This window comes from Prionailurus viverrinus, chromosome E2 (assembly GCF_022837055.1).
Source record: "Prionailurus viverrinus isolate Anna chromosome E2, UM_Priviv_1.0, whole genome shotgun sequence".
NCBI classification, from domain to species: domain Eukaryota; kingdom Metazoa; phylum Chordata; class Mammalia; order Carnivora; family Felidae; genus Prionailurus; species Prionailurus viverrinus.
This window is the reverse complement of record NC_062575.1, coordinates 48,245,984-48,266,389: the sequence shown is the minus strand read 5'-3', so window position 1 is coordinate 48,266,389 and position 20,406 is coordinate 48,245,984. Positions and strand designations below refer to the sequence as shown.

The 20,406-nt window shown below is 54.1% G+C and overlaps 1 protein-coding gene and 1 long non-coding RNA gene across 3 annotated transcripts in view; one reads left to right on the top strand and one right to left on the bottom strand.

Annotated features, from left to right (window-relative positions):
- The window catches only part of FCGBP (Fc gamma binding protein), a 40,416-nt gene extending 23,604 nt beyond the window's left edge, over positions 1 to 16,812 (top strand). The window contains exons 10-20 of the mRNA XM_047836724.1: positions 668 to 809; positions 2,074 to 2,411; positions 3,414 to 3,987; positions 4,343 to 4,959; positions 5,389 to 5,932; positions 6,953 to 7,524; positions 7,849 to 8,422; positions 9,374 to 9,573; positions 12,546 to 12,929; positions 16,254 to 16,522; positions 16,647 to 16,812. Of these exons, the coding sequence (XP_047692680.1) occupies positions 668 to 809; positions 2,074 to 2,411; positions 3,414 to 3,987; positions 4,343 to 4,959; positions 5,389 to 5,932; positions 6,953 to 7,524; positions 7,849 to 8,422; positions 9,374 to 9,573; positions 12,546 to 12,929; positions 16,254 to 16,522; positions 16,647 to 16,656 (4,224 nt within the window). The 3' untranslated portion in view covers positions 16,657 to 16,812. The remainder of the gene's footprint in view (positions 1 to 667; positions 810 to 2,073; positions 2,412 to 3,413; positions 3,988 to 4,342; positions 4,960 to 5,388; positions 5,933 to 6,952; positions 7,525 to 7,848; positions 8,423 to 9,373; positions 9,574 to 12,545; positions 12,930 to 16,253; positions 16,523 to 16,646) is intronic.
- Positions 363 to 5,513, bottom strand: LOC125153510 (uncharacterized). 2 transcript variants are annotated; one of them, XR_007147496.1, is made up of 3 exons: positions 5,446 to 5,513; positions 4,549 to 4,902; positions 363 to 2,504 (listed from the first exon to the last, which is right to left on the bottom strand). It is a non-coding gene; the product is annotated as an uncharacterized LOC125153510 (long non-coding RNA). The 2 variants fall into 2 exon arrangements; XR_007147495.1 differs by having other exon boundaries at positions 4,792 to 4,902.
- Positions 16,813 to 20,406: the final 3,594 nt, after the last annotated feature.

The window sequence follows — 20,406 nt, the reverse complement described above, 5'->3', positions numbered from 1 at the left end:
TATTTAAAGGAATTCCCAGGGCTCCAGCGTAGCTCAGTTGGTTGAGCATCTGACTCTTGATTTCAGCCCCGGTCAGGATCTCAGGGTTGTGGTATCGAGCCCTGCGTCAGGCTCCGTGCTGAGCATGCGGCCTGCTTGAGATTCTCTCTTTTTCCCTCTGCCCCACTCCCCTGCTCACACACACACTCTCTCTCAAAGTAAAAATAATAATAATAATAAAGGAACTCCCTTTTCATTTCCCCTGTACCTTATACGTATTATTAACCAAGTTATACTACCATAGTTAGGTGCTATGATTATCGACTGCTTACAGATGAAGAAACTGAGGCATAAAAGGTTAAGAAATTTGCACAGTGATACAATTTGGAAATAGCAGAATGAGGCTTCAGACCCAGGCAATTTGCTCCAGGGCCTTTGCTCTTAATTCATGTTACACCGTTTCTCACATACAGCAGACATTAAGTGGATATTTTGGAAAAACGAGTGAGTGAGTGAATGAATGAATGAATGAATTGGACCCCAAGGCCATGCGGTGCCCTAGTTGCACAGACAAGGGGCCACTCTGCTGAAAGATGTTCCCTTGATGTCCTCTGGACACTCTGTCCCCGGGACACTGGAGATGCCAGTTCAGCTCCCACCCTGATGGCCGTGTCCTCTGTCCTCACAGCCGAACCAGGTGGTCCTCATCGACAGGTGCCAGCAACAGTGTGTGTGCCACGCTGGAAAAGGCCTAGAATGCCAGGCCCACAGCTGCAAGCCAGGGCAGGTGTGCGAGCCCTCAGGAGGTGTCCTGAGCTGCGTCACCAAAGGTGCTGGGCTGGGGCTGGGCCCCGTGGGGCTGGGAATAGAGGATGGGGACTCTGGAGCAGCGGGAGGTGTGAACCTAGATTTTCACAGTGGGTGGCACAAAGGACTAAGGATTGAGGTCTCCAATCTGGGGGCCCCGGGGCTGGGATTCCCAGGGCTAGGGGCACAGGCCCTCCAGGCTGGGAGGTGGAGTTCTACCTTACAGTAAAATGCAGGCTTTGGGGACCCTCAGGGCTAGGTTCCCTAGGGCAGATGTCAGAGACCCTTGGCATAAGGCAAGGACAGGCAAACTTTTCCCCTAAAGGGACAGATGGTAAATATTTGAACTTGCAGGCCTTATAGTCTCGGTCATAACTACTCAACTCTGCCACTGTGGCATGAAATCAGTCGTAGGCTATGTAAGTGAGGGGGTGAGGCTCCAATAAAACCCTCTGGTATTTATAAAAACAGGCAGCTGGCTATGCCATAGTTTACTGACCACTGGTATGCAGGATTAGGCTCAGGGCTTCTAACACCATCTCCCCTTCAAGGTAGGGGAAATCAGGACCCCCAGGGACAGAGACAGAAAGCATAGTCCTGAGGTCTCAGGTAGAGACCCCACGAAGGCTGGGGTCTTAGATACAGGACCCCCCCCCCGAAGAGGATCGGGATTTATAGGGAAACAATCTCAGACATGGGGCCCCCCCAGATTAAGTCTAAGTCACAGAGATGCCCCCCCAGGACTGGTTTCTTAGGGTGAAGGACAGAGAATAACTCCTTATAAATAGATAAATAGATAAAAATAGATAAATAGATAAAGAATGGGGCCTCCAGAACTGAGACCCTTGGTGCCACTGGACAGGATAATAGGGACCCAGGTCTTGAACATGGAAAACTCTGGGGCTGTGGATGCCCTCATGGATGCCCTCAGGGCTGGCATCACAGATACTGGCACCCCTGGGGCTGGGTTCTGATGTAGGGACCCTAGAGTCTAGGTCTTGGCAGTCAGGTACTCGGGGCGTGGGTCTCAGACAGCAAACTGCAGGGCCTTGGCCTTGAATGTGGGAGCCTTTGATGGGGTCTTAGACACAGTCCACCACAGGGCCTGGATTTCAAACATGGGGGACCCCCAGGGCTTGGTCTCAGATGGGAAGCCCCTGGTGTCTGTCCTCACCTGCAGGAGCCCTAAGCCCCGGGGCAGAATCCCTGGGGCAGACCGGGGCTGAGGCTGGGGAGCAGCCGGCCTGTGCTGGGCAGCCCCACAAGTTCCTCTCTCCCTGTCTCCAGACCCGTGTCACGGTGTGACCTGTCGGCCACAGGAGACGTGCCAGGAGAAGGATGGGCAGGGTGTGTGTGTACCCAACTACGAGGCCACGTGCTGGCTGTGGGGCGACCCGCACTACCACTCCTTCGATGGCTGGGACTTCGACTTCCAGGGCACCTGCGACTATGTGCTGGCGGCCGCCGGCTGCCCGGGGGTCAGCGCCCAGGGCCTGACCCCCTTCACCGTCACCACCAAGAATGAGAACCGGGGCAACCCTGCTGTGTCCTTTGTGAGGCTCGTCACCGTGTCTGCCCTCAGCGTCAACATCTCCATCCACAAAGGCGAGATCGGCAAAGTCCGGGTAAGTCCTGCAGGATGGTCTCTTGAGCCCCGTAGTTGGGGAGAGGGGTCCTGCCAGCCAGTTAGGAGCTGAGGGCTCTCTCTTCACCTAGGCCTGAAACAAAAGGACAGCAAAAAGCAACAATAACAACCGCAAACATCACCTCTCTGTGGGGTATTAAAGGAGTCTAGCCCTTTGCTAAGGGTTTTGATGTAGGACTTCAGCGTTAGACTTTTTAGAGACCTAGGCTTGAATCCAGTCTCTCCCTATGAGCCGTGTGATGTTGGGCAAATGACTTTTCCTGGTGGTCCTCAGTTTCCTCACCTGTGACAGGGGGATCCAATGGCACATGATAAGTGCTCAGCTGAGGGTCTGACCCGGGTGAGAGGCCATGAATGTTTGTGAGGAGGCCCAGAGCCTCCAACGTGGAGTGAAATTCAAGGAGATGAGAGAGAGAGGGGAGGCGGTGGGGGGAGACAGGCCACCCTTCTTGCCCATGGCAATGGAATTGGAGATTAATGGCAGTTCACAGGGAGAGAGAGAGGTATGGAACAGGGTAGGCGCTCAATAAATGATGGTGAGTGTGTCGAAGAGACGTCCAGACACTCGGAGATGCACAGAAAAGAGAAAGAGTACACGCACAGAGATGCAGAGAGAGTCAGTGCACGTGTGAGAGAGACACAGAGAGGGAAGGGAGACCCAGAGAGAACGAGAGATACAGAGTAAGAGAGAAACTCAGAAAAAGAGAGGTCCAGAAAGAGAAATAGGTGTAGATGTAGAGAGAGGGAGAGACAACAGAGAGAGAGGAAGGGAGGGAGATGGAGACAGGGAGACCCAGAAAAAGAAGCAGAGCAGGGTTTTAGCAACGCCCACAATGTCAAGTGACCTACACCCGTGGCTCGTGAGGAAGGCCTTGGCAGCTCCCAGCCACGGCGCCGTGAGGGAGGGAGGCAGGGGGCCAGAGCTGGAGCCTCCCCGCCTCCAGTGGGCTCTGTTTGCCTCCTTCCCCCCCTCAACCCCCAGGTGAACGGTGTGCTGACAGCGCTGCCTCTCTCTGTGGCCGAAGGGCGGCTCTCAGTGACCCAGGGCGCGTCGAAAGCGGTGCTGGCAGCCGACTTCGGGCTTCGGGTCACCTATGACTGGGACTGGCGAGTGGAGGTGACGCTGCCTAGTAGCTATCACGGCGCTGTGTGTGGGCTCTGCGGGAACATGGACCGCAACCCCAGCAACGACCGGGTCTTCCCGAATGGCACCGTGGCCCCCTCCATACCGGTCTGGGGCGGCAGCTGGCGAGCTCCAGGCTGGGACCCGCTGTGCTGGGATGAGTGTCAGGGGTCCTGTCCAACGTGCTCTGGGGACCAGCTGGAGGAGTACAAGGGCCCTGGCTTCTGTGGGCCCCTGGCCCCTGGCATGGGAGGCCCCTTTGCTGCCTGCCATGCCCACGTGGCTCCCGACAGCTTCTTCACGGGCTGCATTCTGGATGTCTGTCTAGGCGGTGGGGCCCATGACATCCTCTGCCAGGCCCTGGCCGCCTATGCTGCTGCCTGCCAGGCCGCCGGGATCATCATTAAGGACTGGAGGGAGCAGGCCGGCTGTGGTGAGTGTCCGGGGGAGCAGAGCAGGCGCTGAGGGGGGAGGGGGTCCCAGTCTTTCTGGATCTTTGTGTCTGTTTCTCTCTGTTTTTGCCTCTCAGTCTCTTGGCGCTTATCTCTGTGTCTCCCTTTGATTGTCTCTCTGTCTCCCCGTTTCTCATGCCGTCTCTCCTGGTCTCCGTTCGAGTCTTCCTCTGTGTCCCTCTCTCTGTCTGCCGGTGCCTCTTGCTGTTTCTCTCAGTCCCTCCGTCTGTCCCTCTTTGTCTCTCTCTGCCTCTGTCTCCTCCCCTTCCTCTGACCCCACCCCCGACAGCATTTTCTCTCTTTCTCTCCCTCCCACTCCTCCATCCACTCCTACAGAAATGTCCTGCCCCGAGAACAGCCACTACGAGCTCTGTGGCCCACCCTGCCCAGCCAGCTGCCCGTCCCCCGCGCCCCCCACGACCCCAACGCCATGTGAGGGCCCCTGTGCCGAAGGCTGCCAGTGTGACCCGGGCTTCGTGTTGAGTGCTGACCGCTGCGTTCCCCTGGACGGTGGCTGTGGCTGCTGGGCCAACGGCACCTACCATGAAGCTGGCAGTGAGTTCTGGGCCGATGCCACCTGCTCCCAGAGGTGCCACTGCGGGCCTGGGGGTGGCTCATTGGTCTGCAAGCCTGCCAAGTGTGGGCCGGGTGAAGAATGTGCCCTGCTGCCCTCTGGCCAGCACGGCTGCCACCCTGTCAGCACAGCTGAGTGTCAGGCCTGGGGTGACCCCCATTACATCACCCTGGATGGGCACCGATTCGACTTCCAGGGCACCTGCGAGTACCTGCTGAGTGCGCCTTGCTCTGCACCACCCAAGGGTGTCGAGAACTTCACGGTCACTGTAGTCAATGAGCACCGGGGCAGCCAGGCCGTCAGCTACACTCGCAGCGTCACCCTGCACATGTACAACCACAGACTGACCCTCAGTGCCCGCTGGCCCCGACAGCTGCAGGTGAGGGGTCTGGGGCCAGAGAGGAGCCCTGGGGTTGTCTGGGACAGTTAGGGGTCTGCCATTCCCCTGATTACCTTTCACAGGTTAGTGGGACGTGATGGGGGGAGGGGGTTCAGAGTATAGGCCTTGGAGCAGCAGGTCTTCCCCATTTAAACTAATAAAATTAGTTTATTCTTTTAGTTTAACCTTAGTTTATTCCACTATAAAATGGGTCTAATAATAGTACCTGCCTCAGAGGGTCCTGTGAGGAGGCAGTGGCATCGTGTCTATAGAGGCTCCTCCTCCTCCTCCTCCCATCCTTATTATCACACAGTGTAGATCACATGCTCAGGGTTCCACCCCATTCCCCACCCCCCGTAGGTAGTGGAGTCAAAATTCGAACCTGTGCCCGCGCCGTTCACGACCCCCACCCCTACCCGGTACCCACAGGTGGACGGCGAGCTCGTAGCACTGCCCTACCAGCTGGACTCGCGCCTGCGCGCTTACCTGAGTGGCGCCGACGTGATGGTGACCGCCGCCCCCGGGCTCTCTCTGGCTTTCGACGGGAACAGCTTCGTGCGCCTGCGCGTGCCGGCGGCGTACGCGGGCGCCCTTTGTGGCCTGTGCGGGAACTACAACCGGGACCCAGCCGACGACCTGCAGGCTGTGGGCGGGAACCCCGCAGGCTGGCAGGTGGGCGGCGCCGAGGGCTGCGGGGAGTGCGTGCCCGGGCCGTGCCCGCCCCAGTGCACTCCCGAGCAGCAGGAGCCCTTCGGCGGCCCGGACGCTTGCGGCGTGATCTCGGCCCCCGACGGCCCGTTGGCGCCCTGCCACCGCCTCTTGCCACCGGAGCACTACTTCAAGGCCTGCTTGCTGGATGCCTGCCAAGCCCAGGGCCATCCGGGAGGCCTCTGCCCTGCCGTGGAGGCCTACGTGGCAGCCTGCCAGGCCGCGGGGGCCACGCTCGGCGAGTGGAGGCGGCCGGATTTCTGTCGTGAGTACTGATCCATGCGTGGTCCACACAGTGGGCGTCTTCCCGCCTGCCCTCTTCACACGGCTCTTAGACAAGAGTCTTCTCCTCCGTGGGTCCTGTCAAAAGTACACCGTGGCATTTACCCACGGAAATGCACCAGGTCACATACTGCAATGGCAGACACTCAGGCACACCTGGTCAGAAACCCTAGGTGCTGGATCCTCTCTGGGATTCATGTGCTCAGATATCCCAGTCAGATAGACTGGGGTGGTTGACCCTGTCACAGCTATTCAGCGAGGTGCCCTTCGTCAGAGAGACCTAGAGAGTTACACCTGGTCAGATGCACCTACACTGTTTCAAACACTGAAATCCACAAGGTCAGATAGAATTGGTCTGATAACCTCAGCCAGGGACCCTTCCGGTTAGAGACACTCGGGCAGATACTCCCAGGTAGAATCGTGACCCTGACAGAGCCCCAGGTAGATATCCACAGGCTCACGGTCAGAGAGTCCAGGGCAATTCCCCCCTCAGGCACATTTGGTCAGATTTATCCTGTCAGCTTCACCCAATCAGATATACGTGGTCAGAGTCGCACTGACACCAACCTTGTCCTCTGAGACACTCCATCAGAGGCTCCAGGCCAGCCATCCACAGTCAGGTGTATTCACACCAGAGATACGGGATACATTTGGTCCCGTAGCCCGGTCAGAGCCACCCCCCAAGATACCCACACGTTTGGTTCCAATCCCGCATATCTTGGTCAGATGTAGGTGGTCAAATTCACTTCATCTATAGAAATTTTTGATTAGGCCGACCCACGACGTGGTCAGAGAGACTTGGTCTCCACGTCCCCACACCGAATCCCCCAGTTAGATGTACTGGATCAGACACTCTGCTCAGATCCCTGGATGGATTCGCTCATGAAATATTCTCAGGCAGAACATGCAGATTCCCCTGGGCCGGTTCTCCCACTCTGTCACCCTCCCCCCCCCCCCGCCCCTCCCTCTGCCCTCCCGGCTCATTCCCCTTTTGTCCCCACAGCCCTCCAGTGCCCTCCCCACAGCCACTACAAGCTCTGCGGTGACTCCTGCCCCGTGAGCTGCCCAAGCCTCTCTGTGCCCGATGGCTGCGTGCACACCTGCCGGGAGGGCTGCGTCTGTGATGCCGGCTTCGTGCTCAGCGGTGACACCTGTGTGCCTGTGGGCCAGTGCGGATGCCTCCACGAGGGCCGCTACTACCCTCTGGGCGAGTCTTTCTACCCAGGCCCTGAGTGTGAGCGGCGCTGCGAGTGCGGGCCGGGTGGCCAAGTCACTTGCCAGCAGGGCGCGGCCTGCGGACCCTACGAGGAGTGCCGAGTGGAGGACGGTGTCCAGGCCTGTCACCCTACAGGCTGTGGCCGCTGCCTGGCCAACGGGGGCATCCACTATGTCACCCTTGATGGGCGTGTCTATGACCTGCACAGCTCCTGCTCCTACATCTTGGCCCAAGTCTGCCGCCCACAGCCTGGGGACGAGGACTTTGTCATTGTGCTTGAGAAGAACGCGGCTGGAGATCCCCAACAGCTGGTGGTTACTGTGGCTGGCCAGGTGGTGGTACTGGCACGGGGGCCGAGGGTAAGTAAGCGGATGTGGCCTTACCCTGGGGGTCTGAAGGGGACGTGGCCCCACTCTGGGGAGGGGGGGGGCGGGGAGGCAGGTTCTGAGTGGGACAGGGCCCACCCTGAGGGCTTGAGGGAGATATGACCCCAGTCCAAGGGGACTAAGGGTGACACAGATCTGGAGGTCTGAAGGTGACACAATCCCACCCTTGGGCAGTCCAAGGACATAGTACAACCCCAAAGGGCCTGAGAGGGACATAGCTCCACGCCAGGAGTCTGAGGGGTCTGTCTCACTTGTGGTACTGTGAGTCCCTGACCCCTCCGTGGCCTTTCCACCCAGGTCACCGTGGATGGCGAGGCTGTGGCCCTGCCTGTGGCTGTAGGTCGTGTGCGGGTGACCGCCGAGGGCCGGAACATGGTTCTGCAGACAACCAAGGGACTGCGGCTTCTCTTTGACGGCGATGCCCATGTCCTCATATCTGTCCCCAGCCCCTTCCATGGCCGGCTCTGTGGCCTCTGTGGGAACTTCAACGGCAACTGGAGCGATGACTTTGTCCTGCCCAATGGCGCCGTGGCCCCCAGCGTGGACGCCTTTGGAGCCGGGTGGCGGGCGCCCAGCTCCTCCCAGGGCTGTGGCGAGGGCTGTGGGCCGGGCGGCTGCCCCGTGTGCTCAGCGGAGGAGACAGCGCCCTATGAGAACATCCAGGCCTGCGGTCGGGTCCGGGACCCCCAGGGCCCTTTCGCGGGCTGCCACGCGGTGCTGAACCCCTCTGAGTACTTCCGCCAGTGCGTGTACGACCTGTGTGTCCACAAAGGCAACACCACCTTCCTCTGCCGCAGCCTGGCCGCTTACATGGCGGACTGCCAGGCGTCCGGTGGGGCCGTGAAACCCTGGAGGACAGACAGCTTCTGCCGTAAGTGTCCAGGGGGGCCCCTCGGAAGACTCCAGACCAGGCTCAGGGACTCCTCCTGACCTGCTCCTGTCCTGTCTGCCTCTCAGGAGCAGTGCCTCACTCTTGAAGCATGTCCCTCCCACACCCCCCGCCCCCAGCTTCTCCCATAGCACTCCCTGCCTCCCTGCTCCCCCCCTGCCCCGCTGACTCTTTCTCAGGCTCCCTGCAGGGGCCCACGCTCCTGAAACCACAGACAGAGCTCTTTCTCAGGACTCATCCTGAACCCTTTCTGTGGGGCCCTGGGAGGGGTGGTCAGACAGACCAGTAGCTCACATAATACAGCCTGAGTCTGTGACTCACCTGGGCCCCCCAGGATGGGGGTACATTTCCTTCAAACTCCCAGGGCAGGGCTGTGTCTCCTTCATTCTCCGCAGGACAGCACCCATATCGGGGGCCGTCATCCACCCCTGTGGCCTTAGATTTGTCCTCAGTGCTGACAGGGGACACTGTCTTCGGCCCTGACCTCTCTCCTGGCTGCCAGCCTCGGGGGTCCAGTGGTTTCCTGGACACTTACCCCTGGGTGTCCTTCGGGTCCCTCACACCTGCTGTGTTCCCATATGACATCGCATCTCACCCCAAACCTGACCCTCTGATTCTCTGACCCCAAGTCTGCATCTCCGGACAGCGGCACCATCCATCGATTGCTCAGGCAGAGCCCAGGGGGGTCCTCACAACTCCCTGTTTTGGCCTCATCCCGGCCCTGACCTTTCTGTCCACGCCTCCCCCTGCAGCCCTGATCACACACTGCACTGGGACTGTCTTTTCCACTGATATGAGCTCCATGGGGCAGGGCATGAGACTGTCTTCATAGCTGGTGTCCCCAGCATGCCAGCCCAGATCCCATATGTGGGATGCCAAGGGCAGGGCCCGACACCCACAGGCCTGACCCCGCCCTCTCTCCTCCCTCTGCAGCGCTCCAGTGCCCTGCCCACAGCCACTACTCCACCTGCACGCACTCCTGCCAGGGCTCCTGTGCCGCTCTCTCCGGCCTCACGGGCTGCACCAGCCGCTGCTTTGAGGGCTGCGAGTGTGACGACCGCTTCCTGCTCTCGCAGGGCACCTGCGTCCCCGTGAAGGACTGCGGCTGCACCCATGACGGCCACTACTTGCCGGTGAGCCTGGGCTGGAGGTGGGCAGGGAGGGTAGAGGAGCCCGAGGGAGACTCAGAGCTTCTCTGCCGACACCCTCAAGGATGGGGACAGAGGAGCCACCTCCATTTCCCAGTGGGGTGACTCAATGCTGGTAAAGTGTCTTAGTTTCCTGAGGCTGCTGAGACAAAGGACCGCAAGCAACCTTGGTGGCTTCAAACCAGGGAAATTTTCTCTCTCACAGTTCTGGAGGCCAGCGTCAGAAATCAGGGTCACTGGGGCAAAATCGAGGTGTGGGCAGGACAGCACTCCCTCCAGAGGCCCCAGGAGAGAATCCACTCCTTTCCTCCCCCCATTTTTGGTGGCTGCAGGCATTTCTTGTCTTGTGGCCACCTGACCCCAATTTCTGCCTCTGTGTCCCATTTCCCCTCCTCCTTGTGTGTGTCACAAAACCTCCCTCTTATAAGGATACATGTGATTGCATTTAAGGCCCACCCAGGTAACCCAGGGAAGTCTATCCATCTCAAGATCCTTAATTTCTCACATCTGCAAACACCCCTTTTTTCACGTAAGGTAACATTGACTGGTCCCAGGAATTGAGACCTGTTATATTTGGGGGGCTGTTACCCCACCTCCTACAGTCCCCTCATCTGAGCCTTTCTTCATCTAGAATACGGGGTTAATCATCATCCATGTACCATGGGTATCTGAGGATCCAGTGTCATTGTGCCTGAAAGGTCCCTGCCGGGCACTGGGCCTCAGCCTCCACCTTCATCATAGGGTACAAATGCCAGCAACATACACATGGTGCAGCAGGTAGTGAGGCTGGCAATCGTTTCATGATAGAAGTTGAAAATTTGATTAATTTTTGTGCTTGATGTTTTCTGAGCTCTTGCTGTGCGCCAAGTTTGTAACAGATATTAATTCATTGAATGATCCTTTTTTTTTTAATATTTATTTTTGAGAACAGAGAGAGCAAGCACAAGCAGGGGAAGGGCAGAGGCAGTGGGGGGGTTGGGCAGAGGATCCGAAGCAGGCTCTGCGCTCACGCACAGAGCCCGATGCGGGGCTCAAACCCACAAACCGTGAGATCATGACGTGAGCCGAAATCAGACACTTAACCAACTGAGCCCCCCAGGCGCCCCGAATTCATTTAATGATCTTATGCACCAGGCACTATCGCAACAAAGAGAAGTCAGCCCAAGGCTGTCCGTTAGCAACAGGGGGTGCTGGGATTGACACCCCAGCAGCCTGGACCCACCTTCTGAACTACCAGGCACCCTGCCCCCTCACAAGCCTATTTACCAAATAAAGGAAAGATGAATGACCACATTCCATACTCCCTCATCCCCATTTTATTAATGGCGGTAAGATACGCTAGAAGGCCTGGAAGTTCAAGCCTTCTGGGGAAGGACATGCCAAACTTCTCCTTCCTCCAGGTCTCACTGCTTCCAGGAAGCCCTCCCTGATCCCCTAGGCTGGGTTACCCCTGTGCTTCCCCCATCCCAGCCCTGACAGCTCTGCCTGTGCCAGGTTTCCTGGATTCGTGAGTCTGGCATTCACCAGAGAAGTCTGGGCTGGGGAGCCATCCGTAGAGAGATGGTATTTATCTCTTTTGTTACATCTGTTCTTTTAATGTTTTCAGACATTTATTTATTTATTTATTTATTTAATTTATTTGAGAGAGTGTGCAAGTGAGCAAGGGATGGAGAGAGAGAGAAGGAAGAATCCCAGGAGGGGCAGAGAGTTGGAGAGAGAGAGAGAGAGAGAGAGAGAGAGAGAGAGAAGCCTGGCTCACCCAGGGCTCATGTTTTACCCAAAGCAGGGCTCAAGCTCACCTGAAGTGGGGCACAAGCTCACCCGATGTGAGACTCGAACTCATGAACTGTGAGATCATGACCTGAGCCAAAGTCAGATGCTTAACGACTGAGCCACCCAGACTTTTATTTTTAAAGAATCCAAACTTAAGAAAACTTGCAAGAATCGTACAAAGCACTCCCAGATACCTGTCGTTTAAGTTTCTTGTTGACCTTTTGACACGTTTGCTTTCGCAACCTCTCTGTGTAAGTTTATACGCACATTTCTTCTGAAGCATTTGAGAGTATGATGCTGACCCAGTGTCCCTTCGCCCCTAAGTACTTTAGCATGCACTCCCCAAGACGGAAGTTCATTTACAGGGTTATGATGAGATTAACTTCCAAATCAGGAAATGAACACTGATTCAATACTCTAAAAGGTTGTATTTGAACTTTACTGGTTGTCCTCATAATGTCCTCTACAACGACTACCTGCTCCCCTGCGCCAGAGTCCAAATGAGGAACAGACGTTGCTTTTGGTTTTTATGAAATCTGATGAGGTCATCAGATAGTGAACATAGAGAAGGTGGGTCAGCTGAGAGCCAGCTGGAGTACAGTGGCATCAGCTGGGATCATTGTCTCTCTCCCATGGGGTCTCATCCTCCAGCAGACTAGCCCATGCTTATTCCTATGGTGGCTGGGCAGGGTTCCAAGAAAGAGAGAGAGAAAGCTGTAAGGTCCCTGAGGTGCAAGCTTGAATTTGGTACAAGCATTGCTTCTGCTGCATTATAATAACCAAAGTATAGTTGTAAGGTGAGCCCAGATTCGTGGGGGAAGGGGAAGTAAATTTCATCTCTTGTCTTTTTTTTTAATGTTGTTTTTTTTTGAGTGAGAGAGAGAAAGAGAGCATGAGTGGGAGAGGGGCAGAGAGAGAGGGAGACCCAGAATCTGAAGCAGGGTCCAGGCTCTGAGCTGTCAGCACAGAGCCCGATGTGGGGCTTGAACTCACGAACTGTGAGATCATGACCTGGGCTGAAGTCAGACATTTAACTGACTGAGCCACCCAGGCACCCCGTAAATTTCATCTCTTAAAGTAAGTTGCTGCAAAATCATTCTGTGTAGGTCCAGAGGGCTGGAGGATTGTGTTGGAGGTTCCGATCCATCACACCGCGGTAACCTGGCCCCTCTCTCTGTGCACAGGTGAACTCCTCACTGCTGAGCTCAGACTGCAGCAAGCGCTGTTCCTGCTCCTCAAGCACCGGCCTGACGTGCCAGGCAGCCAGCTGCCCGCCAGGCCGCATATGTGAAGTCCAGGCTGAGGCCCGGGACTGCTGGGTCCCCCAAGGTCTCTGTTCCCTCTTGGTGGGTTCCGACCTCACCACCTTTGATGGGCTCCGCAGAGCAGCCACCTCCCCTGGCATCTATGACATGTCTTACCGCTGCCCGGGACTACAGAAAACCATCCCCTGGTACCGTGTGGTCGCTGATGTCCAGACTTGCCGTGGCGGAGTTGAAGCTGTGGGCCAGGCTCACATCTTCTTCCAGGATGGGCTCGTGACTGTGAGCCCAAAGAAGGGCGTGTGGGTAAGCCGGGGCATGAGGGGGCGGGGGACTGTCTCCCCTGGGTTTTTGTTCTTCCTGTTGCAGTGTCCCCACAGTCCTGGCTGCCCATCTGTCTTGCATTTTCTTTGTCCAGATCTCCGCAGTTTAGTCTCTGAATTTGTGTTGGTCTCGGTATTTCAAACCTAGTCCCTCTGTTCTGGCTGAGTTCTCGAGGAGCAAAAACACACTCAAGCGAATTAGTAGTTTTGATAATAGTGTTCATTGAAACTCTATTGGTCGCAAGTAACAGAAAATGAATTCAGATTGCCTTGCGCAAAAAGGAATTTACTAGCCCACATAACTAGAAAATCCAGGGAGAGAGCCTCAGGAGTGGCTGGATCCAGGTGCCCTGGCAGTATTATCTGGATTTATGCCTCTGTCTTTTAGACTTGCTATTCACCAAATCCATTTCATTCTCTGTGGTTCCCCACAACATACCCACAAGACAGGGACTGCTATTATCGACATTTAACACAGAGGATAAACAAGGGCCTAAGAAGGTGAAATCATTTATTTAAGTAATTCAGACAGTGCCTGGGATCCCACCAGCTTTGAACCCATCAGCACCAGGCTCTGTTTCCAACGACTTTGATGAGAACAAGATGCTGGTGGTAACCGTGGCTACAAGGGACCAAGATGGTTTCCAGGTGCTCAGTGGGAACTTGCTCTGGACTCTGACAAAACTGGGCCACTGATCCTTCCCTCACCTGCCCTTCATCTTGCTCTTCGGGACCCCCTCAGGCCTGTCATTGTTTGCCTCCAGGAGTCTGCTCCAGCCCCGTTGCCCCCTCCCTTCTGCCCCTTGACTTCCTCTCACTTAGAGCTGCCTTGCATTTACCAAACTCCATAGCTCTCACGACACCAATTTCAAATTTCTGAGAGAGGATCTGTTTGGCCAAACAGAGCTGATGCCGACTTATGGTCTAATCATTCATGGCCCACGTGACAGAGACCCCGACCCAAGCATGGATGTCAGGCCACACTAAAGTCCCTAGAGGAGCACGTCCCTATTTCCATGACCTGTTTGTTGATTGCAGAGACATCCACTGGGGTTCTCTGGATTCAGGAGAGAGATACAGCCGTGATCCATGCACGCCTCCCTCAGTGGATGGTCTGTGCCCTCCCACCAACACACGGAGATGGTCCAAGACTCAGCCCTGCTGGAAGCAGGGAGGCTTGAGTTCTCTCTTTAGGGTAATCAGGACCAATTATTCCTTTTCTCTGGCCATCTGCCTGATCCATAATTCAGGTTAACAGACACCTACCCTTGACCTTCCCTTGCCCCTCTGTCAAGAAACAGTTCTCTATATGGCAGACAGATGCTCTAGAAATGTGAATCAGATCAGGGGTAGAACTCTACGGTGGCTTCCCAGAGCAGCATTCCAAACTCAAGCCACCTGCCTTCCTTGGCCTACAAGGCTTTGTGTGATCTGACTCCTGGTGGCCTCCAGCCCCACTTCCTGTAATTCCTTCCCTCATTAGCCATGCTAATGATTGGCCACACTGGCCTTTCTGCTCTTTGTACAGCAGACCAAGCTTGTTCCCGCCTTGGGACTTCACATTGGCTATTCCCGCTGCTACAGGGCTCTTTGCCCAGATTGCATGCATTGACTCCTCTCACCCTCCAGGTCTCAGTTCCAGTACTCCTTCTACAGTAAGGCCTTTTCTGACCAGCTACAGAAGCTCTCCCTCTCCATCCCAGTCTCAATGCTATTACCCTCTCTTACTTCCTTCAACATACTTCTCGATATCTGAAGTTATCCATTATTTGTGTTTATTGCCTTTCTCCATCACTAGAATATAATCCACAGGTGGACAATGGTCCCATCTGTCTTGATCACCACTTTGTCCCCAGCAGATGATTCCCAGGAAAAATTTGGTTTTGTGAATACATTCGGCCCTGTTCCCTCTACAACAGGCTAGGTGCCAAGTGACACAGATGTTCTTTCCTATCTTCTAGCCATCCATCCATCCATCCATCCATCCACACATCCATCCATCCATCCATCCATCCATCCATCCACACATCCATCCATCCATCCACCCATCCATCCATCCATCCATCCATCCACACATCCATCCATCCATCCACACATCCATCCATCCATCCATCCATCCATCCATCCACACATCCATCCATCCATCCATCCATCCATCCACCCATCCATCCATCCATCCATCCATCCATCCATCCACACATCCATCCATCCATCCATCCATCCACCCATCCATCCATCCATCCATCCATCCATCCATCCATCCACACATCCATACACACATCCATCCATCCATCCACACATCCATCCAGCCATCCACCCATCCATCCATCCATCCACCCACCCATCCATCCATCCATCCACCCATCCACGCATCCATCCACCCATCCACACATCCATCCATCCATCCACACATCCATCTATCCATCCACACATCCATCCATCCACACATCCATCCATCCATCCATCCACACATCCATCTATCCATCCACACATCCATCCATCCATCCATCCACACATCCATCCATCCATCCATCCATCCATCCATCCATCCACACATCCATCTATCCACACATCCATCCATCCACACATCCATCCATCCATCCATCCATCCATCCATCCACCTATCCATCCATCCAGGTATATCTACCTATCTTTCCAATCATCTGCCAGAGGAAGACCCAGACCCAAAACATTTAGAAAAAAAGAACTTTTCTTTCAAAGAAGGTTTTCCAGAGAGTCTAACTTTATAAGGATTAACTCAGTGAAAAGAGACAACAGTTATTTAAAGGAAAAACTCAGATAGGGTTACCAAGGTTACTGAGTCCACAGCTTATGATAGAGAAACAGGAATTTTCTCACATAACTGTGATACTTTACAGGTCGTTACTTGTCTTTAGACATCAGCATTGAAAAATTAAGTCATGCAATTGCTTTTGTTAGAGAACCAATAACTTACAGGACATGCTTAAAGCTTCTTTTATTTTGAAAAGTAGAACAGGGTGATGTTGGGGTTTGATCATGTATTTATCTGTCTGGCATAAAGTGCTCCCCACCATCCTGGCTGCCCTTAGAATGCTTTGTGCATGACCATTTATCCACTGATGCGTCTCTTTGTCCATCTGTCCTCTGTCCTTTGAACCTCTGCCCAAATCCCCAGCTAGCTGTGTATACATCTCTCCATTCAGTGCATCCATCCACATCTTCATCGCTTTCAGCACCTGTGTCTCTTTTTTTGCTCCTTGAACTTCTTGTCTTGCTTGGAGTCTCCATCCTGGTAACACTCTGTGTTTTCCTCAACCACCACCAGGTCAACGGTCTCCAAGTGGCTCTCCCAGCTGAGGTATTAACATCTGTGTCCGTGCGTCAGAACCCTGATGGCTCTGTGCTAGTCCAGCAGAAGGCAGGGGTCCAGGTGTGGCTTGGCACCAACGGGCAGCTGGCCGTGATGGTCAGCAGTGACCATGCTGGGAAGCTGTGTGGGGCCTGCGGAAACTTTGACGGGGACCAGACCAATGATGGGCATGACTCCCAGAAGGCGACATTGGAGAGCTGGAGAGCGCAGGACTTCTCCGCATGGTGAGGGATGTAGCATGGAAGCCAGGCCGCTTGGGGTAGGGGCGCTGGGGCCCTCATGGGAAGCAGAAGGTCGGGGTAGGTGCTCAGTCTGCAAGAGGAAGTGCTAAGAGTCTGTCTTTTACAGTCACAGCTGATCAGCCATCCACCAGGAATGAGGACTTCAGGACCTGACCCTCCTGGAGACTGAAATAATTGGAGAGTGCACAGTGTCCCTGTGTGCCCCTACCCTATTCTACCCCTTTGATGAGCCACTGAGGCCAACTGTGAAAGCACTGAATAAATATCTTGGGCTAAACTGCATGCTGATGTGTGTGTCTTATGCCTTCTCCTCCATGACTTGCACAGCAGCTGTCAGATGCCTGGGGCATCTGGCACACAATGAATATTTATTGGGGGGTGAAAGGATGGGTGGATGGATGGATGGGTGGATGGGTGAAAAGGAGGGGGAAGGGAGGGAGGGAGGAAGGGGACATGAATGGGTGAATGAGGGGTGGAGAAATGGGAAGAGGAGGAAATGGATGATTAAAAGAGTGGATGAAGAGAAGATGAACAATTGGATGGAGGGAAGGGTCAAAAAGGGAAAGAGAGGGGCTCAATCAGTTAAGCGTCCGACTTCAGCTCAGGTCATGATCTCGTGGTCTGTGAGTTCGAGCCCCGCATCAGGCTCTGTGCTGACAGCTTGGAGCCTGGAGCCTGCTTTGGATTTTGTGTTTCCCTCTTTTTCTGCGCCTCCCCTATTTGCTCTCTATCTCTCTCTGTCTCTCAAAAAAATAAAACATTTAAAACATTTTTTTAATAAAATACGTCCACCTTGGAAAAGTGTGTCTGTTTCTTTCAAAGGTAAGCATACTCTTACAATAGGACTCAGTCACTTGACTCCTAGAACTCTTTACCAAAAAAAAAAAAAAAAAAAAAAAAGAAAGCATATTTCCACACAAATATCTGTACATGAATGTACCTAGCAGCATTATTCATAATAACCAAAAACTGGAAACAACTCAAATGCCCATCATTGTGTGATTCCATCTGTAGGAAATGGGAAGACGGAAGTATTCTGAAATTAGGTCAGGTGATGGTTGTACAATTACATAAATTTCCTAAAATTCACTGAACCATACATATACTTATGGATTTTATGATATATAAATTATGCTTTGACATATCATTTAAAAATTAACATGTTGCCGATACTACTAATAGGGAAAATAAGAAAATGGGAGGGGCGTCTGGGTGGCTCAGTTAGTTAAGCATCGGTCTCTATGATCTCGGCTCAGGTCGTGATCTCACGATTTGTGGATTCCAGCCCCACGTCAGGCTGTGCCCTGACAGTGCGGAGCCTGCTTGGGATTCTGTCTTCCTCTCTCTCTGCCCTCCCCCAGTCATGCTCGCACGCTCTCTCTCCCTCAAAAACAAATAAATATTTTAAAAAAAGAAAAAGAAAGAAAGAAAGAAAGAAAGAAAGAAAGAAAGAAAGAAAGAAAGGAAGGAAGGAAAGAAAGAAAAAGAAAAAATGGGAGAATGAATGGATTCAGGGCACACGGTAGGATTGGCTGGGCAGTATTAGGGCCCACTTGGGTTTGTCATCATGAATCCAAAGTGAGACCAGCCAGAGTGAGTGCGGGTTTTTCTCTATCCACATTCAGCTGCCAGGATGCAAGTGCAGAGGAGAGAGAGGGTAGACTCAGTTGGGTAAAAAAAAAAAAAAAAGAAACAAGTACAAAGCGTGAGGATATGAGCCACGGAGCAGTAGTAAGGATGGATGAGGAATCATCCTGGGCGATGGGAATGGTGTGATCATGAAGGGGGTGAGGGACAGGGAAGAAGTTAGTTTAACGGATTGATGGCTGAAGGGTCATTGGCACAGTAGTTTTAGAGGGCGTGAGTTGGAGAGACCTGACGCAATGGGCAGACACTGAGACGCTCGGAACTAGATTCTGAAGGGGCTGCGGTTTGGGCGGGGGCATTGCTCTCTGGGGAGGGGTCTTTCTCCCCCACTGGGCTAGGACCTCTGGGCTGCCACAGTCACCACTGTGTCCCCACCCCACCTGGGGTGTGAGCATGGGAAGGAAGGGTTGGGTGGAGGACAAGATCACTAGAGGAGAGAAGGTCAAGGCACTGAGGGGCCAGAACAGTTGAAATCACCAAGAATCACGGTAAGAGGAGCCTGATTGACAGCAGGCCCGGAGCAAAAATTATGAGGTGAGCCGCGGTGACTTTGGAGAACAGGCAACAGGAATGGGAGCCGGGGCTACAGTGTGAGTGCACAGACTTCAGAGTCAGAGGCTTAGGGAGGAGGCAGAGAGGACACGGTAGGAAGATGCAGAGGAGAGTTTATTCTGGAGTTCTGGGAGCTAGGCAATGAGGAACTAGGAGGGTCTCACCCCATCTGCAGGCCTGGTGGCTTGAGGGCTGAGTTGAAGAAAACAGCCCCTTCCTGGAAGGGCTGGACGGAAGGCATGCCTTCCGGGCAGAACTGTGTTGCGGTCAGAGCAGGAAGCTAAAAGGTAGGTTCAGAGGGAGTTGGGCATAGGAGAAAACTGGGGAAAGCCCTCGGCGCTCTCCCCTTCTCATCCCCGGGTGTTCTGTACTGTCCCCATCCTGGCCCCGACCACTCTGGGCTGACACTGTCAGGGCACCTGTCTGCTCCAAGAGGGCGGGGCCTGGGACTCTTTCAGCCACCATTGTGCCCCCGGCACCAGACCAGAAGGCGCCCACTGACTACTCACCGGTATTGCCAATTTCAGATCTGCGGAGCAAGCTGGCAGGTGAAACGCCTCAGAGCCAGGAGATGGTGCCAGGATTCCAGAAAATAGGGCTGGCAACCCTAAATCTGCCCTGTCCTCTCAGTATTTTCGTCCTTTAAAAAAAGATCCTGTTAGGGGCGCCTGGGTGGCGCAGTTGGTTAAGCGTCCGACTTCAGCCAGGTCACGATCTCACGGTCCGTGGGTTCGAGCCCCGCGTCAGGCTCTGGGCTGATGGCTCGGAGCCTGGAGCCTGTTTCCGATTCTGTGTCTCCCTCTCTCTCTGCCCCTCCCCCGTTCATGCTCTGTCTCTCTCTGTCCCAAAAATAAAAATAAAACGTTGAAAAAAAAATTAAAAAAAAAAAAAAAGATCCTGTTAATTGGAAGGGAAATAGTAAAAATCCATAAGAAGTAGGTGACATGATCCCCAGCTGGAGCCATCTGATTATTACACAGCCTCCAGAAATCCCGAATGAACTCAGCAGATTCTCCATCTTAATATTTAAACAGATTTTCAGAAATGCTTCTGTGTGGCTGGAACACCCAGCACATAGAACGCAAAACAGCATGGGTTTTTTCATTCACTCGGTAACATTTACTGAGGACCTTCTCTGTGCCAGGCCCAGTTCTAGGCACAGAGCGATACAGCAATGAATGGAACAGACCGGTGCATTCTCCTGCAGGTTTTTAGTAATTTCTCATAGTAGCACTTGTTTGGCTTTGCGGGATGAATATTAACATCATTAAATTACAAAGCACAAAATTCCCCCACGCTTACGTAGACTCTGCTCACTCCTCACTCCTTCCTCTGCCTACACCCTGACCTTGTCTATCCTCATCTGCTGCCTGATCCACTGCCTTAGGCCCCTCCTTGGTCTTCCTGCTCTCATGGCTACTTCCACACTGTTTCCCACATGCACGGTGGCCCCTGTCAGATCACATCCTTCTCCGTTCAGGAAACTTCCATAGCTCCATCTCACTCCAAGTAAAGGGCAAAGTCCTCCTCATGGCACAGAAGGCCCAGCGCAACTTCCCATGTTACCTCCCTGCTCTCCTCCTCTTCCACTCTCCCTGCTAACTCTGCCCCAATCACACCCCTCTCTGAGTCTCCAACCCTCCATGCCCTTCCTGCCTCAGGGCCTT